The sequence below is a fragment of the Mesoplodon mirus genome, assembly GCF_964341445.2.
Source record: "Mesoplodon mirus genome assembly, chromosome: 19".
Classification (NCBI taxonomy): Eukaryota; Metazoa; Chordata; class Mammalia; order Artiodactyla; family Ziphiidae; genus Mesoplodon; species Mesoplodon mirus.
In genome coordinates this window covers 9,185,735-9,201,290 of record NC_138995.1, presented here as the reverse complement: position 1 = coordinate 9,201,290, position 15,556 = coordinate 9,185,735, and the positions used below count along the sequence as shown (strand labels likewise).

Below are 15,556 nucleotides of genomic sequence, written 5' to 3'. Positions count from 1 at the left end.
GACTCAGTTTCTGCATCTTTGCAGTGGGAGTGACTGACAGGGTCCTTTCTTAGGGTTGTGGGGACGTCAAGCCTCGAGCCCTGTGCTTGGTACGTAGTAGGGGAACAATAGATACGAATTATTATTTTTACTCCCGATTCTTTCGATAGAAAAACCCAAAGATGCCTACCTGAAGATTCTAGAAGTCGTTTAGAGAAACCAAAGGAAAGTGTGTACAAACCCAGACCACATAGTTCAGCCACTGTTCCTGGGTCCGGTGGATGCCCAGGTGTCCCTTTCCTGGCAGTAGGTGAGGGAGCCTAAGTGGGGGACCCTGCTGAGAGAGGAGAAGGCAAACGAAAGAAACCACAACAGTCTAGGAAGAAATCTTTAATTTCTATTCAGCTTTCAAGAGTTTGAGAGAGGTGGGTTTTTTTTTTTTCCTTTTAACAAACCACTTCAAGTACATGCCTTCAGATTATAAAAGTACCTGAAATTGCCTAGAATATCAGCATGCAGAGCTTGTTAGTATTTACATATATTTACATAAGGAAGCAAGAGAAAGATCTACAGGTATTTACAGTCTACACAGGAGAAGAGAAAGGTGGCCTAATTGTATTTCCTAAAATACAGTAGATGATGAGTACTCAGCACATGCATATTTAGAGAATATTTGCACGATAGAATGCAATTTTAAAAAAAGACATACCTTTGTAACTTTCTATGCTAAGGTGTTGCATAATCAAGGTAATTGTGTGTGTGTGTGTGTGTTTTGTTTCTAGTCTATTTGCACCAAGTGCTTTAAAATGTTCCCTTACACCGAGGCAGAATTATTTACCCTGGCAATTAAAGCAACAGCATACGTGATCATTTCCCACTAACTAGCGACACGCTGCTGGTGAATGAAATACCTACTGTCTGTCTCTCCTCTGCCCATCGACCACTGTGACGAGATCTGTCTGTGCAAAGGCACTGCCTAAGCTCTCTCCATTAGTTATGGAGGTAATATAAATGAGACGCTCTCCGCAGTATGTTCTAAATGAAATATCAACAGGGCCAGCGTCTTTGAGCCTGAGAAATGATCCGTCACAGAGAGCCCTCTATGAAAAGGCACAAACCTAAACACAGACGTGCTTGACTTGAAAGAGTGTGGCTGGACACGGAGGGCGGAGGGCGGCCTGCCTGTGAGATCTGATTGTTGCAGACTCCATTCTCTTAATTCGCTGCTGGAAGAGTTAAGAGTTTGTGAATATCTTACCACGAGGCCATGTGGCCTCATCAGAGAAGACACCGTGGGTTTTATCCCCCCCCCCCGTCACCAATGCCTTTTCGGCACTAGGTTGTAGACTCTCTCTGTGTCCTAGGTGTAAAGGAACCGTCAACCTTAACAATGGCAACAAACAGCTTGTTTGTTTGGGGTTTGCCTGCTCACAAAAATGGTCAGCTCTGTGGTTTTCTAAAGGAGCCGGCGTGGCAGGCCAACTCTGTGGTGCGATTCTGTGCAGAAGAAGGGAAGGGGGGAAGCTGTCTGTTTCACTTGCACCGTGAAGATATGCTTTGCGCCATTATATTAGACCAGAACCCATTCATTCTGCCTGGCGATAACTTTAAAGGTTTATTTCAGTATACATGGCAAATACAGAGGCATACATTTATATACAGTATACAGAGCTAGCTAGAACCAAGGTTAAAGAAGTAAAAACGTTTCAAATTAACACAAGCTAAATGCCTTCTCTGAGCTCTTAGGGACACTCAGTAGTCCTTCGGCACTAGTGTCCAGGTGGCCGGGTTGGAATAGTTCAGGAATGGGCCATCGGATTTGTCCCAGGTGGGAGGACGATGCTTATTTTGGTGGCACATTACTAAGATCCTTCTGCTGAGCCATTTCAAACTAACCCGTGGAAGAGTGGCTACCGCAGTGCAGTTTTCCAGCCCAGCAGGACAACCCCCTACTTGAAAAGCGATGTGGGCAGCCCAGGCAGCATCAGCACAGAATGCCCAGGGAATGCTTTCATGGATCTAACAGAGATGTTGTTACAGGTGTAGCAACGTCCTCTCTTATTTTTAATGAGACCGTCTCTCCAGCCCAATCAGTTCTAGAACATCTTTGGCACAAAAGGAAGGTAGAACAGGCATGAGTAATGTCACCCACCTGGCCTGTACTTAGCCGTTCCTTTTTCCTTCCCTCCTCTGGAGGACTCCCCCTGCACCAGAGCGCGTCTAGAAATAACAGCAGGTCTCAGGACGCTGAAATCATGCTACCTGTTCCACCTCCACTCTTTTGAGATCAGCCATCAATCGGTCATGGAACCCCTGCCATGTTTATGGCAAGAATTCTGGAACACAAAGGGAGTATGAAAAGGGCCGCATTCATGTCAAGGGCAAGTTCAGAACCGTTCAGCCAATTGGAAACAGAGTCCTGAAAACCTCCCAGGGCCACGCTGCCCTGAAATGCTGCCGATTAGCCTAAGCAGAAATCCTCTGGAGCCTTGCTGTCCAGAACAAACATGGCTCTGGACCTCTTTGGATGGTCGGGGGTGTCTGCCTACCCCTCCCCCAAGCCTAAGGACAGCAAAGACAAATATGCTCCTTCTGCCTTTAAAAGTCCTTTCCAGCTTTGCATCCTGAGCCTCCTGGTCCCTGGGCTTGTTCCTGCAAAGATCTCTCAGAGCATCACGGCCACCGTCCTCCTGACTTTCCAGCTCATTCTGCCCTGGTCTTCAAGTCAGTCTCTTAAAACTGCTTAACGGTCTTGCTAGAGATTCATGGCTTTTGTCAAGGAGACTAGCATGGTCTTTATGGCCTGATGTGGATTTGGGGGCATGATGTTTGGGGTGCCTCAGGTGCAAATAAGAAAGCCTCCATGTCATCGTGATTCTCTCCCAGTGAAGACGTGTGCACATCTGCTATGTGAAAGCTCTGTCCCAAGTGTGCCCCTCAAACACCTCTCACTCAAACTGCCGTCTGCTTTGTGGGGCTGTGTCCTGTGCCAGGACCCCCTGCACTGATGATGGTGTTGCGCTGGCATATCCCATGGCTTAGCTCTCCTTCAGAGCAACTGCCATCGCACCCTGTGTCTCAGGGTCACCCAGGGAATGGGACTCCTTTACCTGCCATGGGAGAGACAGTCAGCTGAAAAGGAACCTCTGAGGCTTTCCACGTTTTGTGATCCTCTTTAGCAAAGAAACTCTTTCCCTGAGGCAGGAGGTAAATATCCTAACACATGGTGGTAGGTACACATTCTCTTCCGTCAGGCTAAGATCTGCATGTGATCTAAATGGACTCTCCAGAACATTCTCGAAGACTTTTCCAGCCTCCTCAGTTAAAAACAAATATCCGCTTTCCTGACGCTCCTCACTTTTTCTACTTGAGAAATTGAGTGGATTTCCCTTCTGTAATAAATGCTAAGAACAGCCTGTGAGTTAGCAAAACTCCCGAGGACTATGAAAAAAGTTATATTACAATATCTACAAGAAGTATTTGCAGGTACCTAAGCCTATATTGTTTGGCGCCTTGGTAGGAATCACTTCTTAGGAATTTGCAGGAATTAATTTCTCAGGAATTAATTGGGGGAGGGCAGGAGAGGGAGGTGGATCAGTTTCCTCTGCAAACCTGATGTAACGTGTCAGATACTATCCTCCAAAAGGCCATATTCATTGTACACGTGTGTGAAGTTATAAGATGGAGATTGCTCGGGGTTTCACTGGTTTTGATGTGGTTCCGTTCACGCTTTGAAAAAAAGTCGATCGTCCAAGAGTAGTAGGTTCACAGCTGGTCGCATCTGGCACCTGGAGGTGGCATTTTGAATCAGGTGTGATGGTTTTGTTAAGGGTCACTTGCCATTGGAGCTTCTGAGGTGGCACTGGGTCTTCATTTTTGTTAATCCAGATGGATATAATTTCCATTTAGTTCACTGCCTAAATCAACAATGGGAAAATCTCCTCCCAGCATTTCTCAGGTGAGCACATGACAGCCCGTTTTTTAAAAGGTAAACGTACAGCCCCTCCATTTAATTTTCGGCCAGACGTGGCCTGGCTGAGGAGGGAAAGAAGACTCCTCCTAAGGTAGCTTCAGCCAAACGGGAGACGCAGGGAATGCGCAGCCTGCAAATGTGTGTCGCAAGTTTGGGAAGGAGGTTTTGTACTGTGTCTGGCGTGGATTCCGGAGGGTCAACCTGTGTGATGATCTGTGTGGCTTTGGATGAGTTGCTTTTTGAGCTCTGGTACTAAGTAGGCTTCCCCGTAAACGGGGATAATGATCGTCCCTGGCTGGTAGAGCTGTGTGCGGGTTAGAGTATGGTGCTTACAGAGCTTTCTGCACAGTGCCAGGGGGATGGCAAGCTCGCAGCAGATGCTGGCCATCGTCCCCACTTAAACAGTCCCCGTATGCAACGACTCACTGGAAAAGCTCGACAGTGTGGAGGAAAAGGGGTCCTTTCGAGGCACGTCCTGTGTCGTCGCTGGTCTCGCGTCATTTTGGTGGAATTTGGTACGTTATTGATTTGCATTCATTCCACACCCAGGCAGGAGGGCCAGGGGTTGGTTGTGGTCACACGAGCAGCGAGGCCCTTGAGCCTCACGCCTGCATAAGCTGCATTGCTCTATGAACTAACAGAATAGGTGGCTCACCTGTCGGCTTAAAAGATTGTTCTCAGATGGTGAGTAAGGAACGCATAACCTTTTGGAGCAGATTGCTTTGTTTTTTTCTCTCAAATCAGAGATTTAAACCGTCCTATTGCTGAGGAACAGCTGTGCTCCAAGCACCCCAGCCTCAGGAGATGAACCCTGAGACACTGCGTCGCACGTTTCCAGTAGGGTAGCTGCAAACTCTCTTTGGGGAGGGTTATTGGGAGATGTGAAGAGACTGAGAGGGCGGCCATCTGGCCCACCTATGGCCCCTGCATTCACTGCCCCATCTCCACCGAGGCTCCGGGGTAACTGATTCTGCTGTACTCACCGGGGCGTTGCATCAGTCCTGCATTTGGAAATCGTTTGCTTTGCCTCACAGACCCCAGATGAGTAACAGGGAAAGCTTTGAGGGTTCAAAGAGGCACCTGTCTTCTCTTCCTGTGACACCTGCAAACTTCTTTGTCCCGGGAATTCAGCACAGTCATCACTGCCCGCTTCCAGTAGGCAAGTTCTCCTTCCCTGCCCTTGGGGTTCCAAGTCCAGTGTAAGTTCTGTGCTGCCTTCCCTTTCTCAACTCCACTTTCTGCATAGATTGATTCACTCAACATTTGCTGTGCAGTGTCCTGATACCGACGTGTCTGTAGGAAAGCAATCTTAGAACATCTGCTACTCTCAAAATCATTGAATATACAGATATCCCATGGTAGTGTGTCTACTTTTTTATGTCTCAGAGTTAAATCTAGTTTAAGACAGGAATTTATCCTTTCTTTTTTTAAAGAAGCATGCATTTTAAAAGTAGAGAAACCTGAAAACTAAACGTAATTGTGTAACATGGGTCCTTATTAAAATGTAAGTCATATTAGAGTACCTACCAATGCATTACAAATATTAACACATGGGTGGATTTTTCCTTAAGCCTAGATTGTTGATCAGAAACCCCTGTACCTTTCTCTTGCAAAGAGTCAATATTCATTCGGAGTCCGTGTGGACAGCTGCACATTGAGGGCTAGTGGTTATCAAGTAAATGTTGATGAAACGCGGCTACGTCACCATTTCATCCCAACCTAGGGCTTTAGAAGGATGGAGGGTTTAGATCTCAGGGCCCCAACGATAAATGAACAGGAACTGCTTTCTAAATCCCACCTTTCTGTGCCGCTGGTCCGACCAATGATTTCTGAAAGAGAATGATGAACCTCCTTATTACCCAGATGCTCTTAACTTAATCCCAAACAAGAATCCTGGGTAATTTTACAGACGCTATAAAGATTGATGGTGTAGTTCTCCTTTGGCAGCTCGCAAATGTTTGACTAAATCAGAAACGGCATTCAGGTGTGATTGAAGATTCTACTGGGCTTCCCAGAAATCCTCAGCCCCGTGCGATCCACGCCCTAACTCACTGCCGCTGCTACAGGACAGAGTCGCCACCCCAGTTCCCGTGATCAGCAACGGCAGGCAACCTCCAGGCTCCCCGTGACTTTGTTCTTAAAAAAATCACCGAGGGGAACCCACAGCTCCGGCTAGTGTTTATATGTCAAGATAACTGCTGTTATCTCATGACGACGGATCAGTAAGCAGTGGTGCCAGCTAGCAAGGCAGGTATCTTATAAGAGTTGGTAACATCATTTCCTTGATAGGGCTCTTTCATTTTTTTCTGGATTACAGATGGATGCCCCCCAAAGCGGCATGAAAGTCATTTGGTGGTGATGAAAGTGCTCTTTAAAAATTTTTCTTCTATCAATCAGTTTAAAAATGTTTTATCTTGTATCAGTAGTACCAGCTTATTTACTAATGAGATTTCCTAATGGGGCTCCATCTCATTCTGGTGATAGGCCGAAAAGCTGATAAACCCCAAATTAGAACTTGTTATTAAACCGTCATCCCATCTGACCCTATAAAGATGTCACTCAGAGGCTGCCATGGGTGCAGGTGAAAAGAGCATTCCCTGAGAAGCCGAAAGGGTCGTGGGCTTGGGACGAAAAGATGCGGTCACTACTTCACTGTCCAGTCTTTCTTTGCCAGATGTGCACAGTTGATCTTCGGAGTGGAAAAGGTGGTCTTTGCTTTCAGGTGCCCTGCCTGCTGTATGTGTTCTTCTACAGAGTCAGCACCGCTGGTGATGAGATTTAAATTGTGTATCGCCCTGAGCCTAGTGGCAAAGGAATCAAAGCCAGCTCTTGATAAAAGATTGGGCTTTACGGTTGTCAGCGTGGTAGCCAAGTGGCGGTTTACATGAAATGAGGTCGATTGCAATTGCTTTCACATTCCATGGAGGGAAAATGCATGCCCCCCGGCTCCCTCATCAACTCGATTCTGAATCAATGTAAGCGCAGAATTTCTCTGCAAAAATACCATTCCAACAATGCAAGAGAGTGCAGCATGGTATCATTTTAGAAGGTCGGAGTGGCAAAAGAGTACGCTGGGTTTGGAAGAATTCCGTTTGTTGCTTTCCCAAGTGGCCAACTTTGATCTTTTCTCAGGATTGGTGGAGCTGTGAGAAGCCAGTTTGTTGTGATGTATGAATGCTGATACTGTAACCGCCCTGGGGTGGGGTTGAGGGAGCCTGGATTTAGGGATGAGCTGACTGGCTTCTCCCACCACTTGAGAGCTGATGCCAAGGGCCCTGACCACTCATTGGTGGTTTGGGCAGTTGCAAAGTAAAATGGAAATCGAAAACAGATATCCAGAAAATTATTCAAAACACCATCTCCACCTGACATCTGCTAAGAATTGAGGCCAAGATGATATTTGCTTGGGTTGGCAAGATGAGCATCTCAGCTCTTCCATTTGTCTTTAGAGGTGCTTTGCTTGCCTTTTTTCCCCACATGGGATGCAGGGGGGAGTCAGATAAGCCACTGGAACTTCGTTAGATAAATGTGCTAAGCTAAGGGTTATTAGGAATAATAATTCAGCGAAAGGAAATTTGGATGACATGGGCTTATGTCCATTAGACCTGAGCCACACAAATCCATTTGAAAAGAAACAGGTGAACCCCAAAAAATAAACAGTTGGCTGTCTGGGAAGTGGGCATGGGTGACAGGGCTGGGGAAATAACACACCGATGACTATTTCATTAAAGCAAAGTCATGTCAGGGGTTCAAATTTTGGACCAAAGGGCCTTGTCCAATACAGTCGAGCAGCCCGTTATTATCAGAACTCAGGTATCCCATTCCCACTTCACACCACCCTCCTCTGCACAAGCATGTCACTTCAATGTATTTGACCATTTGGTTTTCAGACAAATTCAATAAATGTCCCCCCGCCCCCCTGCAACAAAAACCCCAAGTCTACTTTCTAGTACTTCCCTAGTCATAATACCTTGAGACCTTGATTCTCAGAATGACCTTGGCGCCCGATGGCTGTACGAAACAACCACGGTGAATGCAAACCAAACCCTGTGGGGGGGGATGGTCTCCAGTAAGCTCTCTGCTTGGGCACAGTTTACACCCTGTAGGGGGAGAAACAGAGTAAGCTTTTGGGTGGGGATGGAAACTCATTTCCCTCGCAATTAGACGTCCTTAATGTTTTCTTAATGTTGACCTTATCCCCAGTTATCTTTCTCCATTCTCCTCTGCCTCCCACCCCCCTCCTCTATCAACTGATAATTAGTTGATGCAGCAAGGGCTGTGATGCACATAAATAATCATAAGACGCCAGATAAACTGTATGGGTTTCAAATGAGAGCCGTGCCGATGGTGTCCCCCTATGAACACCAGCCTATTATTTTTAATTACGGCTTGCAAAGCAAAGTGATTTCTTGCCCTCTTTCTGGCATCCCTGACAGTACTGTCAGCCCGGAGGATATGGTGCCCCATTGGCACACACACCCCTAGCCACAGCGCCAACTGCTACTCAAAAGGTCAATCAGAAGTGATCAATTGCACTCATTACAACTTGCATTTTGAAAGGGGCTGGGAGGACATGGTCCCCCAAGCCACTGTCCCGTTGCAAGTATGGGCTGAGTATGACACTTCTAAAAAGGTTTCCAGGATAAGGATAAATTCACAAACGTGTCTTGTGTCTGCATGAGGCATGTGTGATGGTGGGGAATATGTGTATACGTGGGTCTCAAACATTTTAACACAGCAGCACAAACCCTTCCTCTAGCAGCCCCATGGGCAACGAATAAGGAAAAATCTGGCGCCAGTCCAGCTTGGTTGTCTACCTGATGGGCCGTGATTAGAGTGGTTGGTTTAGTTCAGAGAGAAGTTTCTAGAAACTTCTCGGTGTCAAATGACATTCCGCGTTGAGAAGTGAGGAAGTTGGCTGAATTTGTTCTCGCGTGTTCAAAAGGATCCCATCTTCTTCTCGTTGCTCAGAAGAGACATCTAATGTGATTAACGGATAGACGTGTCTGTTTTCAAAGCTTTTTCCTGTATGAGGTGTAAAAAGTCACCCTGGCTTTACGAGCGGAGTTTATGAACTCGTTTTCCCAGGACGGTCCCCTCATACCTTTTACAGTCGTGTGCTTTGACTTCAGTACCCTCGGCCGTGCTGAGATCCAGATGCATCGGAACCAGGTGGGGAGAGACTCTTGCTCATTCCCAGTTAGAAGAAAGTCATTCCATCACCTCTTTTCTTTAAAAAACATGTTCTGTGGTCTTTGTTCTTTGCTTTCCAGCAACAGGGAGCCGCCACCACCGTCTACTGCGCTGCCGCTCCAGAACTGGAGGGTCTGGGAGGGATGTACTTCAACAACTGCTGCCGCTGCACGCCCTCGACGGAAGCCCAGAGTGAAGACACGGCCCGGGCCCTGTGGGCGCTCAGCGAGAGGCTGGTCCAGGAAGGACTTGGCAGCCCGTCCGGCTAAGTGGGCGCTCGGCAAGGATCAGCACACATGCCCACCATGCGCGAGCGCTCGGGCGTAACTGCCAACGCTGGACCCCTTCCAACTTATCGTCCCAGGGCTGTCCATGTCCCTCCGACCCAGATCCGCTAGAGTCAAGGATATAAGAGTAGTCACAACAGAGCGAAAAATGTTAGGTACCAATGGGAAGCAGGGAATTCTGGGGGTAAAGGGACAACAATGCGTCTCTTCTGGGGCTGGGGTACGCTTGGGTCCCTCTGCTCCCGTTTGAAAGTGACGCTTAGCTGCTTGGTAGGTTCTTTCGTCTCACAGTAGAAGCACGAGCAATTCTCACCGTGTAGGACAGCCTGGTGCCCCACTCCCCCGCCCCAGGCACAGCCTCCATGGCCACACTGTAGCCAGGAGCTGGCTTTTTCTCATTTAGGGAAGAAAAAGGCCAGTGTTTATCCTTCCTGCACTGATCCAGGAGATAACCGTTTCCTTCAGCCCGATCAAGTCGGAGTGGGCTTGGCAACTACTGGAGAGAGGACCCTCTGAACCTTGTTCCAGCCAAGACGGAGGTGACACTTAGAAATGGGTGGGAGAGACACAATGACTGGGTCGCCAAGTACTGGTCCACCGACTCCCCGGCCAAAGCTATACAAAAGATTCTTTAGCGATTATAACAAACAAATTTTGCAAATCATTCCCTAGATACCTTGACAGGCAGGAAAGGAAGTCTTGCGCCCTTACAGGATATTTTGGGGATGGGGGATAAAAAGCTGTTCCCTCCATGCTTCACTCACAGTTTCGAGAAACAACGCCATCGCGGAGGTTCACAGCCCCTCAGTGTGTCTGTTCAGCATCCTGCTTCAATGTCCTCTTGTTCCTCTCATCCTACGCTTAATAAAAGAACATGCTTGAATAGTATCACCTGAAGTTTTTTTGTCTTGTTCCTTTAAATGTTTGTTTCAGTTTTGTTTTTTGTCTTGTTTTGTTTTTTTAGAAAAGCAATCTAGAGGAAAAATAAAGCGCTTCTTGTAGACGCCAGGAAAACACCATTCTCGTTTCTTCTCTGAGTTTTGTTTCGTTTTTGTGCTTTGTGGCTGTCTGTGGGCCGAGTTGTCTCACGCAATTAGCATGCCAGCATCATATTTTCTGTTGAAGAGAGAGAGAAAGAAAAAGAAAAGTGACTATCACTTAATTTCGCCTTAAGAGGTTTTGTTATCATGGATCGTGGATCATTTCAGTCCCTTGATGGTTTGTTCCCCCTGTAACTACCAAGTTCTTGGTGATGAGAAACCATCTCTACTTAGGAGAATAGGGGGGTGGTTTGGAGGCTCTACCCCACTCATCCTGTTATCACTTACACTGTGGTTTCCAGGCCATTCCTGCAGGGATGTAAGAAAGGCCACTTTGGCAAGGTGGAGAGAAAGCTTTTGCTGAAATACCAGGAAGGTGGGGGCAGAGGGTGTGTGTCACTGTTCCTCCTCTTGACAGTGGCAGCTTCAGCCCAGACAACATCATGAATTTCTGGGCCTCTGGCTCTGTGATCAGTCAAACACCAGTGCTTTCCAGTGGTCCATAGCCTCGCTACGTCCTCCCATCTGGCTATATTCGCCCTTCACAAAATCCTAATTGTCGTAGCGCCTTTCAAACTATTCATCAGATAATGTCACTTTTCTGGTCCAAACCCTCCAGTGCTTCTGCAGTAGCCTATTTGCAAACGTGGCCATTGTAATTCTCCTCCCAGTCTCCACACCTTGGGTGGTCCTCTAACTCTGGCCTTGGCCACATGACTTGCTTTGGCCAATTTTTTTTTTTTTTTTTTTTTTTTTTTTTTTTTTTTTTTTTTTTTTTTGCGGTATGCGGGCCTCTCACTGTTGTGGCCTCCCCCGTTGCGGAGCACAGGCTCCGGATGCACAGGCCCAGCGGCCATGGCTCACGGGCCCAGCCGCTCCGCGGCATATGGGATCCTCCCAGACCGGGGCACGAACCCGTATCCCCTGCATCGGCAGGCGGACTCTCAACCACTGCGCCACCAGGGAGGCCCTGCTTTGGCCAATTTAAAATGTGCTTGTGCACTGGGCTTGCCCTTTTTTGCTGCTATTTGGAATCCTGCAACCACCATCCTACGAATGGGCCTGGGTTAACCGGCTGGGCAACGCGAGCCACATGGACGCTCCCCAAACCAACAGCAGACTACCCATTAGACGTGCAAGCGAGGCCATCCCAGACCATGTAGCCCCAGCCGAGCCAACCCAGAGGAGAAGAAATACCCCAGTCCACCCAGAGAACTGCAAAAAATATGTTTGTCATGTTAACCCACAAAGTTTCAGGGTTACTTGTTACACAGCAAACACTAACCGATACAACTGCTCATCTCACTCACTAAAGTCCAAATTTTTTTTTTTTTACCACAGCCAAGGAATTCTCCCATAATCTGGTCCACAGCAGACTTTTTGATTTCATGTTCTAGCATCTTCTCTTCACTCACTGCATTTAGCCACGCTAGCCTTCTTGTGCTCCTGAAATAAGCCAAGCAACCTCCCTACTCAAGGACTTTATACTTGCTGTTGCCTCTGCTGAATTGCTTTCTGCCAGAGACATGCATGGCTTCTTCCCACACTGCATTCTGGTTTCTCCCTTTCTGATGAGGTGACATTCTGGCCACTGCATTCACAGTGGCACCCCATCTGCCCACCCCTCCCCTTTATTTTTCTCCATGCCACTTAATACTATTGGACAAGTTGTATGTCTATTTACTATTTTCTCTCTCCACCTCCTATAATATAAACTCTCAGATTTGTCTGTTTTGTTCACAACTGTGGCCCCCGTGCCTTGAACTATTCCTGTTATACAGAAGGTGCTTAATAAATGACCTTTGAAAGAAAGGATGATTGTTGGTGACTGAGCATTACGTCCATGAAAATAATTCCCATCCTTGTGAGAATGCACGCAAGCCACCCACTGTGCCAGGCAGGCTGCAAAATTACGTCTAATGTGACCAAGGTCCTCCCAGGCAGCCTCCTCTTCCCGTCTTATGGATAAAGAATCTGAGGCCAAGAGGTTTCATAACTTGCCACTGTTCACACAGCTCGTAAGTAATAGAGCTGCTGTTCACACCCAGGCCTGTTTCTTTTCAAAGTCACACACTTCCCTGCACCAAGGCCACCGATCCTTCAAGAAGCTGAGAATGTCCTTTCCAATAGGAGGCACCGTTTTAACATCTCAGGCTGAGCAGAGAAGTGACATTACGGGTCTGACTGTAGCTCAGCATTAGGAATTTGGTGAAGGGGGAGTCAAGCCACGGCACAAAAGATGTCGGAGTGTCATCAGGCAAGGTCATGTTCAAAATACCAGAGAACCAGGGGAGCATCTCCTGCTACCTCCTTGCACCGTTAAGGCCTCTGTGCTGATGCCCATATGAATCCTGCATCAGGAGGTAAGATGATGCATGAGGGAACTTGACCAGGGGAGGGAAGCATTCGCCTCAATCAGGAAGCTCCCTTAAACCTTCCCACACTGTGGGTGGGATGTAGATTGGTGCAGCCACTATGGAGAACAGTATGGAGGTTCCTCAAAAAACTAAAAATAAAGTTGCCGTATGATCTAGCAGTCCCACTCCTGGGCATATATCCAGACAAAACCATAATTTGGAAAGATACAGGCACCCCAGTGTTCACTGCAGCACTATTCACAATAGCCGAGACATGGAAGGAACCTAAATGTCCATCGACAGAGGAATGGATAAAGAAGATGTGGTACATATATACAATGGACTATTACTCAGCCATAAACAAGAACGAAGTAATGCCATTTGCAGCAACATGGATGCAACTAGAGATTATCTTACTAAGTGAAGTAAGTCAGAGAAAGGCAAATATCCTATGATATCACTTATATGTGGAATCTAAAATATGATACAAATGAACTTACTTAGAAAACAGAAACAGACTCACAGAGAAACCAAATTTATGGTTACCAAAGGGGAAAAGAGGAGAGGGTAGGAGAGATAAATGAGGAGTTTGGGATTAGCATATACAAACTACTATATACAAAATAGATAAACAACAAGGTCCTACTGTAGAGCACAGGGAGCTATATTCAATGTCTTATAATAAACTGTAATGGAAAAGAATATGAAAAAGAATACATAGATCTGAATCAGCTTGCTATACACCGAAAACTAACACAACATTATAAAGTAACTACACGTCAATTAAAAAAAAAAAAAGAAAAGAAGGTCCCTAAGTCAGACGAAGTCTTCATACAATCATTCATCCAACAAACATACACGGAGTGCCACATTATGGAAATTCAAAGTTTAGGGTAACACCCCTACCACAGTTAGAGCTATGAAAAAAATTTATATCCTGGGTCAATAGGAGTCTTCACGGTACACAGGTCCTAATCAACTTTACCAGCACTTCTCCGGGTTACTTGATAAACAGAGACCCCAGAACAAAAACCAGGCCTCCTCTTACCCATTATGCCCTGAATCCACTCAGTCAGACGGTGCCAGTCCCTGTGGTCCACTGCTCCTGCCAGATGCATCTTACTTCTTTGGCTGATTCTGTGGGGCAATTCCTGGACAGGTGAGCAAGTGGGTAGCATAAAGCCTCATTCCTTTGTTAGCTTATTCTAAACCCAGGACTACTGCTCACCATCTGTCATGATAGATATATATATATAGTATATGTATATACATATGTAATACATATGTAATATGTACCTAGTTTTCCATCATCAATACCACTATTTGCAGGTACTTTTTTTTTTTTTTTTTTTTTGCGGTGCACGGGCCTCTCACTGCTGTGGCCTCTCCCGTTGTGGAGCACAGGCTCCAGACGCGCAGGCTCAGCGGCCATGGCTCACGGGCCCAGCCGCTCCGCGGCACGTGGGATCTTCCCGGACCAGGGCACGAACCCGTGTCCCCTGCATCGGCAGGCGGACTCTCAACCACTGCGCCACCAGGGAAGCCCTGCAGGTAGTATTTATTGAGCATCTACTATGTGCCAGTTGCCAGTCTAGGCAAATCATACCCACCTTCTTCCTTTATGCTCAGATGATAAGCATAAGATAAGTGACCTTTCCATGGTCCCCTAGCTGGTGGCAGCAGAGTCAGCATCTGAATCCAGGGCTACCGCCTCCAGGTCCATGCGCCTCCCACTGCATCCCACTGTTTAAAGGGTGGCCTGTAGACCACCAGTATACATAGTAACAAACGTATACAATGGGTGAACTATTCACGAAGGAAGACTCTTTGGCTTCCTCTCCAAGCCTGGGATCTGCTTCGACTCCTGGTGCCTCTACAAATTCTGTCCATGACGTTTACCCAGCAATACTGGCTTCAGCCCCGTAGACCTTTTCTCCTGTTCTGGTTGTAAACAGGCCTGCACCTGGCCTTCTTTCCCCTGGGTTTAGCCTCCGATGGACTCAATGTCCAGAGTCCTCCACCACTGCCCCAGGGCCACAGAATCCGCTCAGGACAGGAAGAGGGAGCCAGAGTTTCTACCGTCATTTTCCCTGTGTCTTTAAAGCCCAAAGGCTGCCGGTTTCCACTTTCACGGCTGATGAAGGGAGACCTTTCTGCCACTTTTCAATAGGAAACAGGAAACTGAAGCGTCCCCGGCAATGACTGAAGCTGTGGCTTGTGGTTTTGCTCTTTAAAATGGGGTGATGGGTGGTTTGGTTTTGAACTTCCATGAAGGAGGCCCGATTACTTTCATTAAGGTCAGCGCTGGGCCGGAAAGCCTTGGCTCGCAAAATGGCTGCCCGTTCGGGGCCCCAGCAGGTACCATTTGGAGAAGTTTACATTTTTTAAAACACCTAAAAGAGCGGTATTTACCCTGTTAACTTTTTGTGCCTTTCCGTATATCCAAACTAGTTGGAATTCATTTTAGAATAATAAATAATATCACATAATATGATGCACATGATGACTGAAAAAACTTCTCTGAATTCTGTCTACTTGACGAGATGCTATACTAACAATAAAGGTGAATTTTAAAAAGAAAACGACGGGCTCAACTACCACTATCCTAACAGATTTTCATCTCTGTTCATTACCCTTCAAGGCTCCATACTGTTTGGTTTCATGCCCTTCTTTTTATCTCCCCCCCCCCCATTATCTCCTTTCTCAGTTTTCAGTTATTTTAATGGA

General features: G+C 46.9%; 2 protein-coding genes across 3 annotated transcripts in view; one reads left to right on the top strand and one right to left on the bottom strand.

Annotated features, from left to right (window-relative positions):
• The window catches only part of WWOX (WW domain containing oxidoreductase), a 984,723-nt gene extending 975,302 nt beyond the window's left edge, over positions 1 to 9,421 (top strand). Inside the window, exon 9 of the mRNA XM_082607915.1 lies at positions 9,226 to 9,421. Within this exon, the coding sequence (XP_082464041.1) occupies positions 9,226 to 9,414 (189 nt within the window). The 3' untranslated portion in view covers positions 9,415 to 9,421. The remainder of the gene's footprint in view (positions 1 to 9,225) is intronic.
• Positions 9,422 to 10,465: 1,044 nt separating this feature from the next.
• Positions 10,466 to 15,556, bottom strand: part of MAF (MAF bZIP transcription factor) — a 362,167-nt gene continuing 357,076 nt past the window's right edge. Inside the window, exon 3 of one of the 2 annotated variants that reach the window (XM_082607917.1) lies at positions 10,466 to 10,548. Coding sequence is in view for 1 of the 2 variants with exons in the window: in XM_082607918.1 (XP_082464044.1) it covers positions 10,518 to 10,548 (31 nt within the window). In the remaining variant the exon portion in view is untranslated. The remainder of the gene's footprint in view (positions 10,549 to 15,556) is intronic. The other variant, XM_082607918.1, reaches the window with a different exon arrangement.